We start from the raw sequence: 17916 nt of genomic DNA, 5'->3' as shown, positions 1-17916 counted from the left end.
AATAGAAAGAAAAATATTTTAATAGAAAAAATAATTAATTGCCTTTACTGTCTCAGTTGGGACATGTGAAGAGTGAATTGGTCTTGTCTTAATTTCTATCATTATCTATCTAATGAAAATACTTTTTTTTTTTCTTTTTTCCGGAGCTGGGGACCGAACCCAGGGCCTTGTGCTTGCTAGGCAAGCGCTCTACCACTGAGCTAAATCCCCAACCCCATGAAAATACTTTTGTGAGTATGCTTTCATACATATGTAATCATAGCCATTGGGAGGCCAGCCTGGGCTCTACAGTGATTGGGGAACTTCCTTAGAAATCAACACCTCATTTCAAAATAACAAAGCAAACAAATTAAGATGAATAAATCCATTTTTAATATCTTTCCTGATATAAAGGGAACAGGTTGATTTTTAACAATTAAAAAATATATGCTAAAAATTATCAATATATGTATTCCTAATATTTCCCTCCAAAAAATTGGAGGGAAAAGTTATATCATCCCATTACCATCCTATTAGCACATAAAGTACTCCAAGTTCTCCCACCTACATATATAGTTCAAAGACAGTTGCTCTCTTATAAGTACATCAGAATAGAATGTTAAAAACACACAATTTATAACATCCATAAAACTGTTGTGCATCAGATGTCAACATTTTTGTAGTAATACAAGGAGTTGAAAATACTGTCATTACAAATGCTTTCTATGTCTTTTGTGGACATGAAACCCAAAGGTATGAATCCAGTTCCATTAAATAATAAAGTTAATATCACAACCTTAAGACATATCACCCAACTGGTTAATTAAAAATGGAAAGTATAAAAGGTGAAAGTAAGGATATTAAAAACATAAGAATAAGAATATGGAGAAAGTCACATTCAAACACAATTAGAGAAAATGTAAACTGACACAGTTTGACTGATCTATTGATCATAAAAGCGCATTCCAACTGACAGGACCATTACACTCACAGAAATTATCTCACAGGTGCACTCAAATAATGCGGAGATTCACCACAAGAAACATTCCACATGGTATCATTCAATACCACATGCAACACAAAGTCTAAATGCCCATCCAAGGACCATGAATTTTATGTAGCCATTAAAAAGAATGAGGTAGTTTTACATATACTGATATAAAAATATCTCCAATACTCACATTATTAGCTTTCATAAATCTGGAACGCCAGTGAGTTTTTGACAGAGATGTCTTGATAATCAGATGTGTGCATATATACACATTTGTAAACAAACATATAAAGGCACACACATACCATAATCATGTTGTATACACAGGGATTTTCTTTTTTGGAAGAACTCATATGAAATGCTTTAGTAATGGTTGTTCCTTCTGCAGTGATTTCTTGAGGAAACCCAGTTTTCATCATTGTATTGCACAATTTGATATTTTACCATAACAATGTGCTTCCTTTGTAATTATTAAATCAGTTCTTCCTAGAATTAACAGGTAGCAGCAAAGATTCCAAACTTCCAATGATAGAAGAACTTAAATGCAAATCCATTAGAACATTTGTGCTTTCAAGAACTTTGGAAGAGCTAATTTCCCTCCATTGGAGAAGTTTAAAGAAAGAAAAGCAGTAATTATGATGTCTCTTGACTTCTTTTTCTTGGTTCTAGATTCCCATGGCTGACAAAGTAAGACAGTCTGTGCCATTGACTTTGCCTTGTGACGCTGGGTGTGCCTCCATCGTGGTCACAGTATCATAGAGTGGATTGCTCTTCTCTGTGTAGCTAGCATACGGCTGCATTTCATCCTTGGAAAAAGCTCAAAATTAAAATCCATTCAAAAGAGCTAGAAATCACTACCAAAATTACCCATGTTTCTACTGCGTTAGCACCTATTAATAATGCTTATAAGTGAGTCTCTGACTTATATGAGAAAACCAAAGCTTTGCTCTAACCTATCAAAACTATCTGTTGATTATATTTTGTGTGCGATGGTTGATGGGTGAATGTGGACATGTAGAGGAATGGGGTAACGTAAGAAGTATTCAAAAGAGTGAGTCAAAGAGAATAAGAAGTGGGCTTCTTATTCAGAGTCTAAGGAGTGGGCTGCTTTGAGCTTAGATAAGAGAAAAATTGTAGTGGTGCTTAAACGGAGAAGTCATTAATTGAACAGTTTCATGGGGGAATGGAACATCCACTTGATTTCTCTGGAGATTACAATCCAAATAGGGCAAAGTTGTTAGGATACTGTTTATCAGATGAAAAAGTAGGTTGGAAGATAGATAGATGGATAGACAGATGTTTATATCCACAATTTTCTCCTTTGCTATAGTAATTGCAAATCAGTGTACTCCATTCACTTCTGCTAGTTAATTTCTAATTTATTGCAACTTACATATTAATTATCAGAACATTTGAATACTATAATTGTTTATAAGATATATATATCATATATTTGATAGATATTTAGCAAAATAAGTATGTCTGACTACTAACTCCAAAATTAGAATTGTTTTGTTCAACAAAAGCATGAATACTAACTCAAATTATAGATTTTTCTGCTAGATTTAAGACCATGTGATTTTCGCAGAGGGGGGTGGGGGAAGGACCAAAAAAAATAAAAAATAAAAAAGACCATGTGGTTTTAAATTTGCAAATATTCATTAATTCATCTTACCTCCTCAACATCTGGAGTAGCTCCCGATTTTGGCAATTTACATTTTCTAAAAAAAAGAAAAAAAACTGGAGTAACTGCAGGCAACATCACTGTTTAGAATAAACAGTTATAGTATCAAAATGTTCAGATAATTAATGTGTAAGTCTCACTAAATCAGAAATGAACTACCAGAAATGAATAAAATATACTGATTTGCAGTTACTATAATAAAGAATTCTAGCTCTTAGGCAAAACAGCAAAATGTTGAGATAGGAACTTGATACAATAAAATGTATGTGGTGCCATCTCTTTATTATATAAAAGGAAACGTTGTGGCTATTTCCTCAAATTAAAGATATTAGCATGTCCTAATTCTCAGCCCTAATCGGCTTAATTCACAGTGCCCACTCATCTGAGCAACTCACTAAACACTGTCATCATGCAAGGTAATTCCATTCTAACACTTCATGTGTCTCATTTGTTTACAAGAACATTGTTGTTCCTCCCTAATGTAACAGTCATTCATTCAGTCTGTCAGTCAGTCATTCAGTCATTCAGTCAGTCCACATTTCTCACCCTTTTCTAATCCAATAAAGTTGAAGAAAAATCATCAGTTAATACCTGCAGCCACTGAATCTCAAAAAACAAATGCATCCTATGATGATCAAAATAATAATAATAGATGAGATGATGTATTGAATGTATGATCCCAATAATTGGTCACCTGTAATGATAGAAAAATTTATGGTTGAAAGATGGTAAGCCCATATAATAGTATACTTTTCATTGATAAAATGAAGCAGGAGTTCATGTCTGTACTGAAACATGCTCAAAACCAGGCATCCAGAAAGATCATGAGCTTCAGGGGAGAAGGGGTGGGGGTCTTCTACTGTTGCTTTGCTAGATGAACACACTGTCCCGTTGTCTTCTAAACACTTATTTTATACTCATAAATTGATGCTGCTTTCAATCTTGGTCAAAAAAAAATTTGCGTTGGCTGATGGTGAATGCAGGGACCCATAACTGCTCAAGGTTCTGAGAATAGATGATTGTTGAGCGGAATGTTCAGCGCTAAACATTGATCTCTACCACCCCATCTAGTTTCAGGGACATGGAGGAAGAGTGGCCAAAACAACGTAAGAGCCAGAGGATAAGAAAGACTGTTGTAAAACCCAATCCTCCAGGCATAAAGTTCCGTAGGTGTGGAACTCAAAGAAGCAGGGGCTACAGGTATAAGACGTGTACAAGGCTGGACCTATCAACATTCCACCACTAATGGGGGAATGGATCACAAGTTGTCCTTGTTCAATTACATAATCCCCCATACATACCCATGCAAGCAACCTGAATTAAATAGTGTCACACACACACACACACACACACACACACACACACACCATCAATGACAACACAACATCCACAACATGAACTTCTACACATAACACACACATGCACACAAAGAAGTAGAAGAGGGCATGTTGAGAAGCTCAATGAAAGGGAATAAGAGAGGATAAAGGGAATAAGAGAGGATAAAGGGAGAAATACTATCAAAGACATATGTGTGTCAAAATAATAAATTTCAGGGAAAAGAACTTGAAAAATGTGTCTCATAACTTTCCGAGAGTAAATAAAGATCTCTCTATATATTAAAAAGAGGGAAAGAAAACAAGAGATCTCTTCAGGAAAAGAGAAAATGATGTAGGAAGTTCTTCTGTTGCTCGCTGTCTTTGCAAAATACTAAGAACCTCATTTCCTCAGAAAAAGATGGGACTGGCAGAGTACCCAGTAAGTCAGAACATTTTTGATAATTCAGATTTATACAGCTGTGAATGAGAAGCCATGTTGTGCAAAACCCTTATGCCTAACTGCCATTTTTTGTTCTGAGACCCAGTATAAAGCTAGGGATGTTCTCATTTTTGTCATTGTATTGTGAGCTTCAAATATATAAATAATTTCCAATAAATATTGGCTTCAGAGACAAGAGGGAATGAGCAGAAAAACCTGGTGCTCACTTTGAACAACGTCAAGAAAATCAGGAAGAACCACCACTCTTGGCTGTTTACTCAATAAGTATAAAGGAGAAAAGTATTGGTGTATTATATCAATAATCTGAGAGTTAAAGCCTACACATCACTGAAGTATGAAAATATTTTACGATGATTCTTAAAAGGGCATTTAGAGAAGTACAGATTAGAATTATTTAGTACTGGCAATTCTTTTCACTTGATACAAAGTTACAAAATACTTCTAAGGCAAAACAGTGGATTTCCTAGCTTTGAAGAATACTAAATAAGCTGCTCAAATTGTCCTCCCTGTTCTGAGCATTCAGTATCTACTACTGAAGAATAAGTTAAGTACCAGTTCCCTCTCAAGGAAGGAACAACTGCTTTGCAATCCCACCACTCAGGCAGCCAAAGCCACAAAGAAAACACTTACCTCAGAGGAAGAAAAAGATAGAGAGAAAAAAAGAAAAACACACAGAGAAAAAGAAAGGAAAAAAAGGTAGATAGACCTGTGGGTAGGTCATCAGGTAAAAACACATGCTTTCAAGCCTGAGGACCAAATTTCTATCCCATATGGTAGAAGGACATGTCATCTGGCAGCTACATACATACTATGGCACATGCACAAACACATACATACATACATACATACATACATACATACATACATACTAAAGGCAAAAAAATTTAAAGAAGGTACTCACCCCCTCTACTCAGTTCTATAGACAGAGACTGGTTACCAGTTGTCAAATGAGAGACAACACAGAACACAACAGACACATTGCTCTGCTCCCAGTTGCACATGCTCCGGACAGTCACAGTGCCATTGCTGTGTGATTCATTCTTAGTGACACAATCCCCGTCTGGCGTCCAAGTGATCTGTGCAGCAGGCTTGCCTGCAATCGCCTCACAAACTGTAGTTCTATTTTCCCCTGGAAAGTGGGTTACTTCAGGGGGCACTGTAGAGATGGACAGGAAATAAAGATTCAGTCTTGTCACAAATTACAAAGACATCTGTTTCTATCTAATAATGACTTGTAATACTGAAAGAGCAGGCTACACAACATTGTCACTTACCCAGCACTTGGAGATCATAGATGTTTTGGAAATTCCCGTCAGGTACTGCTATATCACATAAGTAATGCCCTTCATGCTGGAGGGCCACTGCACTGATCTGAAGGTTGGGAGAGAGGTCAGATGTGAAGGCCCAGGTGATGCTTCTATCCGAGCAGTTGCTTTCATGGGTCTCCCTTGTGTCTGCTTTGTAGGCTATTATGCAGGGAGGCTGTCCTCTGAGAGTTATTATCCATGTTATTAATATTACTTTTGTCAGTGAAACAGAAGGGCAGTGGAGCAGAGCCTTTGTACCCATCTGTACAAACACTGTAGTGTTAACTGGATACAGAGAGAGAGAGAGAGAGAGAGAGAGAGAGAGAGAGACCAACCTTGTGAGTTAGGTCTATCCACTGTAGCTTATATAAAGTTACACTAGAACACTGCTTGACTAATGATTGTTTTCCAACACTAGTAGACTTTTTCTTACTTTCCTATGTTTAATCTCTCAGAATTAAATACATTACTCATCTTCTAAAGTAAAGGTTCAGGCATGTGGGCTGCACACATCTTGCACCATAAATCCTCACATTACTTGTACACCGATGTAAAGAGTCCAAATTTGATAAGTGGTGATTACTCAACAAAATTATCTGTCACAATCACTTGTGATGAAAGTCAGCAATACCATCACTTTAACAGGAGCAGACCTTGCTGCGAATAAGGCTTGCTTATGGTAAACACTGCATTAACATCTCCACTGTCCTATTTCAGTATCACTTGCCTCTTTGGGGTACTCAAGTCCTCACAAGTCACATCCAAATAAAGATCACCTAATCAGATGAAGAAAGAAATTCTTCACCACAGACTTGGGAGGGTACTAATGCCATCACAGTCTTCCCATCACTCAAAGATGGCAAAGGTTTAAAGGCAAGTGTTCAGGGTCCCTCACACCATAACACTCCATCACCAGACTCTGCTATTCATCCTAATCTGCCCAGCAGCCAAGGCATTAGTTCCTGTTTCTAAGCAAGATCAGCTCTCCATTCCCACAAGGTAAGCAAAAATATTACCTTCTGGCATAGGTGATGAACTGTTCTGCATTGTTTGATTCTTATCAGGACAACTTGACTCTAGAAAATATTTAAATACAAGTGCTTAAATATGTAAATGATTGTAAGCAGGAATTTAAAGTTTTATCATCACTGGTATGTCGACATCATGAAAATTACATTTATAAGATATTAAACAATCATTTCCCATTTATGCATCACCTTATTTTGCCAAATATTTTGTGAAGTAGACCTGTCGTTCTTCTTCCACCTCCTTGCCAGGTTCAGTGTAGGCATACCACTTAAACTGTGTTCATTAAATTCTTTCTTCAGATGTCATCCCGTAATTAAAGACACATGATCCTAGACTACAAACACACACACACACACACACACACACACACACACACACACACACACATACACACACACACACGTAGAAGATTTGCAGCTTGGTTTTCATGTGGGTCCCTCAACAACTGGAGCAGGGGCTGTCCCTGAATTTGTTGCCTGTCTGTGGATTCAGTTGCCTGCCTGTGGATTCAGGTCCTCTAACTGGGCCCCCTTGTCTGGCCTTAATGAGAGAGGATGCACCTCGTCCTGTAGTGACTGATGTCAGGGGGTGGGAGGGTGATACCCAGGTGGCTCCTCCTTCTGAGAGGAGAAGGGAAGGGGATTTGGGGGATGAACTGCAAGAGGGGGACTAGGATGAGGGGACTGTTATTGGGATGTAAAGTGAATAAATAATTGGGATGTAAATACATAAATTAATTAAATTTAAAACAAGCCATTTGGTCCAATAAAGGACACTTCCCAAAGATGAAGAAGCAGAGCCGTTGTCAAAAAGTGTGGAAACATAATCACACAGAGTTCATCCTCATGCTTCCTTCCAGGCGCTCTACCTTGTGACTGAACAGAAATGAAGCAGAGCAAGGAGGAGAAGAATGAGTGCCCTTTTCTTTTTCCATCCCTTCCTTGAGTTCTGTAGAATCGTTCACAGTTACAGTGGTCCAAAACCAGGCGTGGTTGCACAGACGGGAGGCAGGAGAATCATGAATGTCAGAGCAGCTGGCCGTATTGTGAATTTGAGACCAGCCTGGACTACATATACTGCTTTATAAAACGGAACAAAACAGAGTCATAAACCAAACTCAAGCTTGGTTTCTGACGCATTGACCTATAAGAGTTCCATGCATTCTATGCAACAATTAAAGACACAGGAAAGAAAAAGTAGACCTGTTAGTTAGCCTGAGGTGCCTACACTACTATGAAGTGCTAGTGTGTTTTAATAGTAAAATGGTCTAATTATAAATGTATATTTCAAACAAAAACAAAAGAATGCCTATGCTAAATATCAGAGGACACAACAAAAGTATAGAAAATCTTCAATTAAGAACATTAAATGACATGGAGAAACCAAGATATTCCATGACAAAACCAAATTTACACAATATCTTTCTACATATCCAGCCCTAAAAAGGATAATAAATGGTAAAGCCCAACATAACTCCTTATGTTAAAGCTACACCCTAGAAAAAGCAAGAAACTAATCATCTTGACAACAAAACAAAGAGAAGAAAAGCACACAAACACAATCTCACATCCAAATATGAATATATATAGCAGCCTTATTTATAATAGCCAGAAGCTGGAAAGAACCCAGATGCCCTTCAACAGAGGAATGGATACAGAAAATGTGGTACATCTACACAATGGAATATTACTCAGCTATCAAAAACAATGACTTTATGAAATTCATAGACAAATAGATGGAACTGGAAAATATCATCCTGAGTGAGGTAACCCAATCACAGAAAAACACATGGTATGCACTCATTGATAAGTGGCTATTAGCCCAAATGCTTGAATTACCCTAGATGCACAGAACACATGAAACTCAAGAAGGATGACCAAAATGTGAATGCTTCATTCCTTCTTTAATAGGGAAACAAGAATACCCTTGGCAGGGAATAGGAAGGCAAAGTTTAGAACAGAGGCAGAAGGAACACCCAGTCAGAGCCTGCCCCACATGTGGCCCATACATATACAGCCACCCAATTAGACAAGATATATGAAGCAAAGAAGTGCAGGCCGACAGGAACTGGATGTAGATCTCTCCTGAGAGACACAGCCAGAATACAGCAAATACAGAGGCGAATGCCAGCAGCAAACCACTGAACTGAGAATGGGACCCCCCCGTTGAAGGAATCAGAGAAAGGACTGGAAGAGCTTGAAGGGGTTCAAGACCCCATATGAACAACAATGCCAAGCAACCAGAGCTTCCAGGGACTAAGCCACTACCCAAAGACTATACATGGCCTGACCCTGGGCTCCAACCTCATAGGTAACAATGAATAAATAGCCTAGTAAGAGCACCAGTGGAAGGGGAAGCCCTTTGTCCTGCCAAGACTGAACACCTAGTGAACGTGATTGTTTGGGGGAGGGTGGTAATGGGGGGAAGATGGGGAGGGGAATCCCATATAGAAGGGGAGGGGGAGGGGTTAGGGGGCTGTTGACCCGGAAACTGGGAAAGGGAATTACAATCGAAATGTAAATAAGAAATACTCAAGTTAGAGACTGCACTCTGCACACATTACTGATTCCAGAGGAAAACACCAAACGCCATCTGGAACCCTGGTACACGGAAGCTCCCGGAAAGGGAGGCGCAGATCTTCTGGGTTGCTGCCGCCTCGGAGAGCTCATAAGCAACACCCCACGAGCAAACTTGAGCCTCGGGACCACAGGTAAGACCAACTTTTCTGCTGCAAGCCTGGTGAACTCAAGACACAGGCCAACAGGAACAGCTGAAGACCTGTAGATAGGAAAAACTACACGCCCGAAAGCAGAACATTCTGTCCCCATAACTGGCTGAAAGAAAACAGGAAAACAGGTCTACAGCACTTCTGAAACACAGGCTTATAGGACAGTCTAGCCACTGTCAGAAATAGCAGAACAAAGTAACACTAGAGATAATCTGATGGCGAGAGGAAAGCACAGGAACCAAAACAACAGAAACCAAGACTACATGGCATCATCGGAGCCCAATTCTCCCACCAAAGCAAACACGGAATATCCAAACACACCAGAAAAGCAAGATCTAGATTCAAAATCATATTTGATCATGATGCTGGAAGACTTCAAGAAAGACGTGAAGAACTCCCTTAGAGAACAAGTAGAAGCCTACAGAGAGGAATCACAAAAATCCCTGAAAGAATTCCAGGAAAACACAATCAAACACTTGAAGGAACTAAAAATGGAAATAGAAGCAATCAAGAAAGAACACATGGAAACAAATCTGGATATAGAAAACCAAAAGAAGAGACAAGGAGCTGTAGATACGAGCTTCACCAACAGAATACAAGAGATGGAAGAGAGAATCTCAGGAGCAGAAGATTCCATAGAAATCATCGACTCAACTGTCAAAGATAATGCAAAGCGGAAAAAGCTACTGGTCCAAAAACATACAGGAAATCCAGGACTCAATGAGAAGATCAAACCTAAGGATAATAGGTATAGAAGAGAGTGAAGACTCCCCAGCTCAAAGGACCAGTAAATATCTTCAACAAAATCATAGAAGAAAACTTCCCTAACCTAAAGAAAGAGATACCCATAGGCATACAAGAAGCCTACAGAACTCCAAATAGATTGGACCAGAAAAGAAACTCCTCCCGTCACATAATAGTCAAAACACCAAACGCACAATATAAAGAAAGAATATTAAAAGCAGCAAGGGAAAAAGGTCAAGTAACATATAAAGGGAGACCTATCAGAATCACACCAGACTTTTCGCCAGAAACTATGAAAGCCAGAAGATCCTGGACTGATGTCATACAGACCCTAAGAGAACACAAATGCCAGCCCAGGTTACTGCATCCTGCAAAACTCTCAATTAACATAGATAGAGAAACTAAGATATTCCATGACAAAACCAAATCTACACAATATCTTTCTACAAATCCAGCACTACAAAGGATAATAAATGGTAAAGCCCAACATAAGGAGGCAAGCTATACCCTAGAAGAAGCAAGAAAGTAATCGTCTTGGCAACAAAACAAAGAGAAGAAAAGCACACAAACATAACCTCACATTCAAATATGAATATAACAGGAAGCAATAATCACTATTCCTTAATATCTCTCAATATCAATGGCCTCAACTCCCCAATAAAAAGACATAGATTAACAAACTGGATACGCAACGAGGACCCTGCATTCTGCTGCCTACAGGAAACACACCTCAGAGACAAAGACAGACACTACCTCAGAGTGAAAGGCTGGAAAACAACTTTCCAAGCAAATGGTCAGAAGAAGCAAGCTGGAGTAGCCATTCTAATATCAAATAAAATCAATTTTCAACTAAAAGTCATCAAAAAAGATAAGGAAGGACACTTCATATTCATCAAAGGAAAAATCCACCAAGATGAATTCTCAATCCTAAATATCTATGCCCCAAATACAAGGGCACCTACATACGTAAAAGAAACCGTAATAAAGCTCAAAACACACATTGCACCTCACACAATAATAGTAGGAGATTTCAACACCCCACTCTCATCAATGGACAGATCATGGAAACAGAAATTAAACAGAGATGTAGACAGACTAAGAGAAGTCATGAGCCAAATGGACTTAACGGATATTTATAGAACATTCTATCCTAAAGCAAAAGGATATACCTTCTTCTCAGCTCCTCATGGTACTTTCTCCAAAATTGACCATATAATTGGTCAAAAAACGGGCCTCAACAGGTACAGAAAGATAGAAATAATCCCATGCGTGCTATCGGACCACCACGGCCTAAAGCTGGTCTTCAATAACAATAAGGAAAGAATGCCCACATATACATGGAAATTGAACAATGCTCTACTCAATGATAACCTGGTCAAGGAAGAAATAAAGAAAGAAATTAAAAACTTTTTAGAATTTAATGAAAATGAAGGTACAACATACCCAAACTTATGGGACACGATGAAAGCTGTGCTAAGAGGAAAACTCATAGCGCTGAGTGCCTGCAGAAAGAAACAGGAAAGAGCATATGTCAGCAGCTTGACAACACACCTAAAATCTCTAGAACAAAAAGAAGCAAATACACCCAGGAGGAGTAGAAGGCAGGAAATAATCAAACTCAGAGCTGAAATCAACCAAGTAGAAACAAAAAGAACCATAGAAAGAATCAACAAAACCAAAAGTTGGTTCTTTGAGAAAATCAACAAGATAGATAAACCCTTAGCCAGACTAACGAGAGGACACAGAGAGTGTGTCCAAATTAACAAAATCAGAAATGAAAAGGGAGACATAACTACAGATTCAGAGGAAATTCAAAAAATCATCAGATCTTACTATAAAAGCCGATGTTCAACAAAACTTGAAAATCTGCAGGAAATGGACAATTTCCTAGACAGATACCAGGTACAGAAGTTAAATCAGTAACAGATAAACCAGTTAAACAACCCCATAACTCCTAAGGAAATAGAAGCAGTCATTAAAGGTCTCCCAACCAAAAAGAGCCCAGGTCCAGACGGGTTTAGTGCAGAATTCTATCAGACCTTCATAGAAGACCTCATACCAATACTATCCAAACTATTCCACAAAATTGAAACAGATGGAGCACTACCGAATTCCTTCTATGAAGCCATAATTACTCATATACCTAAACCACCCAAAGACCCAACAAAGAAAGAGAACTTCAGACCAATTTCCCTTATGAATATCGATGCAAAAATACTCAATAAAATTCTGGCAAACCGAATCCAAGAGCACATCAAAACAATCATCCACCATGATCAAGTAGGCTTCATCCCAGGCATGCAGGGATGGTTTAATATATGGAAAACCATCAACTTAATCCATTATATAAACAAACTGAAAGAACAAAACCACATGATCATTTCATTGGATGCTGAGAAAGCATTTGACAAAATTCAACACCCCTTCATGATAAAAGTCCTGGAAAGAATAGGAATTCAAGGCCCATACCTAAACATAGTAAAAGCCATATACAGCAAACCAGTAGCTAACATTAAACTAAATGGAGAGAAACTTGAAGCAATCCCACTAAAATCAGAGACTAGACAAGTCTGCCCACTCTTTCCCTACTTATTCAATATAGTTCTTGAAGTTCTAGCCAGAGCAATCAGACAAAAAAAGGAGATCAAGGGGATACAGATTGGAAAAGAAGAAGTCAAAATATCACTATTTGCAGATGATATGATAGTATATTTAAGTGATCCCAAAAGTTCCACCAGAGAACTACTAAAGCTGATAAACAACTTCAGCAAAGTGGCTGGGTATAAAATTAACTCAAATAAATCGGTAGCCTTCCTCTACACAAAAGAGAAACAAGTTGAGAAAGAAATTAGGGAAACGACACCCTTCATAATAGATCCAAATAATATAAAGTACCTCGGTGTGACTTTAACCAAGCAAGTAAAAGATCTGTACAATAAGAACTTCAAGACTCTGAAGAAAAAAATTGAAGAAGACCTCAGAAGATGGAAAGATCTCTCATGCTCATGGATTGGCAGGATTAACATAGTAAAAATGGCCATTTTACCAAAAGCAATCTACAGATTCAATGCAATCCCCATCAAAATACCAATCTAATTCTTCAAAGAGTTAGACAGAACAATTTGCAAATTCATCTGAAATAACAAAAAACCCAGGATAGCTAAAAGTATCCTCAACAATAAAAGGACTTCAGGGGGAATCACTATCCCTGAACTCAAGCAGTATTACAGAGCAATAGTGATAAAAACTGCATGGTATTGGTACAGAGACAGACAGATAGACCAATGGAATAGAATTGAAGACCCAGAAATGAACCCACACACCTATGGTCACTTGATTTTTGACAAAGGAGCCAAAACCATCCAATGGAAAAAAGATAGCATTTTCAGCAAATGGTGCTCGTTCAACTGGAGGTCAACATGTAGAAGAATGCAGATCGATCCATGCTTATCACCCTGTACAAAGCTTAAGTCCAAGTTGATAAAGGACCTCCACATCAAACCAGATACACTCAATCTAATAGAAGAAAAACTAGGGAAGCATCTGGAACACATGGGTACTGGAAAAAATTTCCTGAACAAAACACCAATGGCTTATGCTCTAAGATCAAGAATCGACAAATGGGATCTCATAAAACTACAAAGCTTCTGTAAGGCAAAAGACACTGTGGTTAGGACAAAACGACAACCAACAGATTGGGAAAAGATCTTTATCAATCCTACAACAGATAGAGGCCTTATATCCAAAATTTACAAAGAATTCAAGAAGTTAGACCGCAGGGAGACAACTAACCCTATTAAAAAATGGGGTTCAGAGCTAAGCAAAGAATTCACAGCTGAGGAATGCCGAATGGCTGAGAAACACCTAAAGAAATGTTCAACATCTTTAGTCATCAGGGAAATGCAAATCAAAACAACCCTGAGATTTCACCTCACCCCACTGAGAATGGCTAAGATCAAAAACTCAGGTGACAGCAAATGCTGGCGAGGATGTGGAGAAAGAGGAACACTCCTCCATTGTTGGTGGGATTGCAGACTGGTACAACCATTCTGAAAATCAGTCTGGAGGTTCCTCAGAAAATTGGACATTGAACTGCCTGAGGATCCAGCTATACCTCTCTTGGGCATATACCCAAAAGATGCCCCAACATATAAAAAAGACACGTGCTCCACTATGTTCATAGCAGCCTTATTTATAATAGCCAGAAGCTCGAAAAAGAACCCAGATGCCCTTCAACAGAGGAATGGATACAGAAAATGTGGTACATCTACACAATGGAATATTACTCAGCTATCAAAAACAATGACTTTATGAAGTTCGTAGGCAAATGGTTGGAACTGGAAAATATCATCCTGAGTGAGGTAACCCAATCACAGAAAAACACACATGGTATGCACTCATTGATAAGAGGCTATTAGCCCAAATGCTTGAATTGCCCTAGATGCCTAGAACAAATGAAACTCAAGACGGATGATCAAAATGTGAATGCTTCACTCCTTCTTTAAAAGGGGAACAAGAATACCTTTGGCAGGGAAGAGAGAGGCAAAGATTAAAACAGAGACAGAAGGAACACCCATTCAGAGCCTGCCCCACATGTGGCCCATACATATACAGCCATCCAATTAGACAAGATGGATGAAGCAAAGAAGTGCAGGCCGACAGGAGCCGGATGCACATCGCTCCTGAGAGACACAGCCAGAATACAGCAAATACAGAGGCGAATGCCAGCAGCAAATCACTGAACTGAGAACGGGACCCCCATTGAATGAATCAGAGAAAGAACTCAAAGAGCTTGAAGGAGCTCGAGACCACTTATGAACAACAATGCCAAGCAACCAGAGCTTCAAGGGACTAAGCCACTACCTAAAGACTATACATGGACTGACCCTGGACTCTGACCTCATAGGTAGCAATGAATACCCTCGTAAGATCACCAGTGGAAGGGGAAGCCCTGGGTCCTGCTAAGACTGAACCCCCAGTGAACGTGATTGTTGGGGGGAGGGCAGTAATGGGCAGAGGATGGGGAAGGGAACACCCATAAAGAAGGGGAGGGGAGGGATTAGGGGATGTTTGCCGAAACCGGAAAGGGAATAACACTTTCGAAATGTAAATAAGAAATACTCAAGTTAATAAAAAAAAAAAAAAAAAAAAAAAAAAGAAAATGTAAGCATAATATCTGAAAAAAAAAAGAAATACTCAAGTTAATAAAGATTAAAAAAATTAAAAAAAAAGAACATTACAGGACAAAACAACAAAAATCTGTCATTATATGGAAAGAGGGTGGAATCAGGAGACATGCTATTAAGCAGAATAGGCCAGGTACAGTGAGGTAAGTGACCAGGGTATTGCATGGGAAAGCAAAATGAACCCAAGACCTGAGAGAAGTGGGATTATGGTGGACTGAAAAAGGTGTGGGCAAGGGAGGGGCTGATGATGGAAGAAGACATTTCTTCTTTCTTTCCTTTCTTCAGAATAGAGGGTGCATTATAAACCACAGGAAAAATGGGGCTAATTTTTAACAAAGATGCCAAAAGTACACATGGGAGAAAAATAACCTTGTCAACAAAGTGTGCTGTGAAAATTGGACGGCCATATGTGGATGAATGAAAACAGGTTCCTAACTCTTACCTCATACAGGAATCAACTCTAACTGGATCGAAGATATTAATATGAGAATTGAAACTCTGATGCTGTTAGAAGAAAGAGTATAAGAAACACTCAAGATACAACAATAAACAAAGCTTTAGTCACTCAACAAATAAAGCCAACTATAAACTAAAGACATTCCATTAAATTAAGAAGTCTCTGTATAGCAAAGGAAATAAATTAGAAGAGCCTACAGAATGGGAGAGGCCTCTTTGCTAACTATATTTCTAACAGAGAACTGGTACACAGAATATTTTTAAAATTCAAAAGAAAAAATTAACAAAAAAAATCAACTGACCCAGTTAACAAAGGAGTTGAAATGAACTGACAATTCTCAAAAAAAAAAAAAAGAAAGAAGGAAAAAGGAAGGAAAGGAGAGAGAGAGAGAAAGAGGAGAGAGAGAGAGAGAGAGAGAGAGAGAGAGAGAGAGAGAGAGAGAAAAATGGACAATAAACATGAAAAATATCCCATCTAAGTACGGACCAGGATGGCCCTGTGCACGGAACCATATTAGATTTGGGCCTAGCCGCTTTTTGATGACTGCCTTAAGTCTTAAGATTGTTGAATGAAAGCCTCTCCCATGAATTTATGGCACAGGAAGATAACATTCAAGGGATGCCTCAGCTCCCTTAGCAGATACCTGTTACCTCCTGAATCAACACCCAATGTCTCCACCACCTGACCTCATCGTCTACCGCCTGACCTCTTTGCCTCCAGCTATCACTGCCTGTATCCGCACCTCCCCCTCCTCTGTGTTTCACAAAGGACACGCCCCCTACCTGAAAGCCTTAAAAGCTGTAACATTCACCCCAATAAACGAGACCTTGACAACAGAATCTTGCTTGGTCTCCTTCTTCTCTCGCCCCCCATTTAGGCCCAAGGGTAGCGCCCCTTCGGGACCCTGAATAACTGAGTCCCCGCTGGCGGGGACAGCCCTGCTTATCTTACAAGATCAGATAAGATCAGGCAAGTGCAGGCTGGTGCAACCATAGAAATAGTCCATAAACATTAACTGCACATAAAGGAATTTGAGAGCCAATAATGCAAACACTCTGAACACAAAACACTGTCTTGCTTTGGCTATTGTTGAAGAATGAGCATCTAGCCAGGTGGTAGTGGCACACTTCCTTAATCCCTGAACTTGGGACACAGAGGAACGTGGATCTGAGTTTCAGGCCAGCTTGGTCTACAGAATAAGCTCCAGGGCATCCAAGGCTACACGGAAAAACTCTGTATTTAAAAAATAGAAAGTAGGCATGAAGTAAAATGGGCCATATTGTGCCCGCTATGTTTGCTGCAGTAGAGCTCCTCAGTATCTTGGTGAAATAAGACCTTTCATTGCTGAATTTAACACCCTTTTGCTATGTTCTTCAGATTGTTAGTGCTAATGTTAATTCTAATAAATACATTATCACAGACGAGCAATTTGCCCTAGCATCAACTTCTAATCTGGTCTTCCTTGTTTGACACTTCTGCTTCCCTCCCCACTCTCCTGTTTTCTGCCCAGTAACTATTCTTCTTCCAGGATCATAGGTATTTAGTGTTATCTCCAAGTGTGAAAAATGTTCTTAATTATCTGTGAAAGCATTTCCAATATGGTTGTAAGGTGTTGATTGGTTATTACCATGAAACCAGAACAACAAACAGGGATTTTCCTTTGTTAAAATTGTAACATGTAGGTGCCTCACAATTTAACATTTTTGTGAGATAAGTTCTAAGTGTTAATTGCTAGTATCCAATTTTTTTTAGCAGAAATTACTGGCAAAATAAAAGGATCATTAAATTTTTAATTAATAACTATTCCCTCTCCACAAGACTGTAAGGTCCTGGAAATTAAACAGCTCTATCAAAACTACAATGTAAAATTTCAGACCAATGATGAAAGCATGTTTTGGTGTCATACCTTTTGCAGTTCAAAGGCGTGGTGTTGGACAAGAGTGAGTACTGTGAGGACAAGAGAATGGGAAAGCTTCCGGATCGGAGATGAGATGTGAGTTGGGACTTAAGATTCTTAGAAAGTGGAACTTCTAAG

At 38.9% G+C, this 17916-nt stretch overlaps 1 protein-coding gene across 1 annotated transcript in view; it reads right to left on the bottom strand.

The window, feature by feature from the left end:
* Positions 1 to 349: 349 nt before the first annotated feature.
* Cd200r1 (CD200 receptor 1) overlaps positions 350 to 17916 on the bottom strand; it is a 41541-nt gene continuing 23974 nt past the window's right edge. The window contains exons 2-7 of the mRNA XM_032899290.1: positions 6754 to 6813; positions 5705 to 6022; positions 5332 to 5586; positions 3246 to 3348; positions 2646 to 2691; positions 350 to 1776 (exon numbers count right to left, since the gene is read on the bottom strand). Coding sequence (XP_032755181.1) covers positions 1636 to 1776; positions 2646 to 2691; positions 3246 to 3348; positions 5332 to 5586; positions 5705 to 6022; positions 6754 to 6813 — 923 coding nt within the window. The 3' untranslated portion in view covers positions 350 to 1635. The remainder of the gene's footprint in view (positions 1777 to 2645; positions 2692 to 3245; positions 3349 to 5331; positions 5587 to 5704; positions 6023 to 6753; positions 6814 to 17916) is intronic.

This window comes from Rattus rattus, chromosome 4 (genome assembly GCF_011064425.1).
Source record: "Rattus rattus isolate New Zealand chromosome 4, Rrattus_CSIRO_v1, whole genome shotgun sequence".
Taxonomy (NCBI): domain Eukaryota; kingdom Metazoa; phylum Chordata; class Mammalia; order Rodentia; family Muridae; genus Rattus; species Rattus rattus.
The sequence above is the reverse complement of the archived record's forward strand: the minus strand, read 5'-3'. Positions and strand labels throughout refer to the sequence as shown.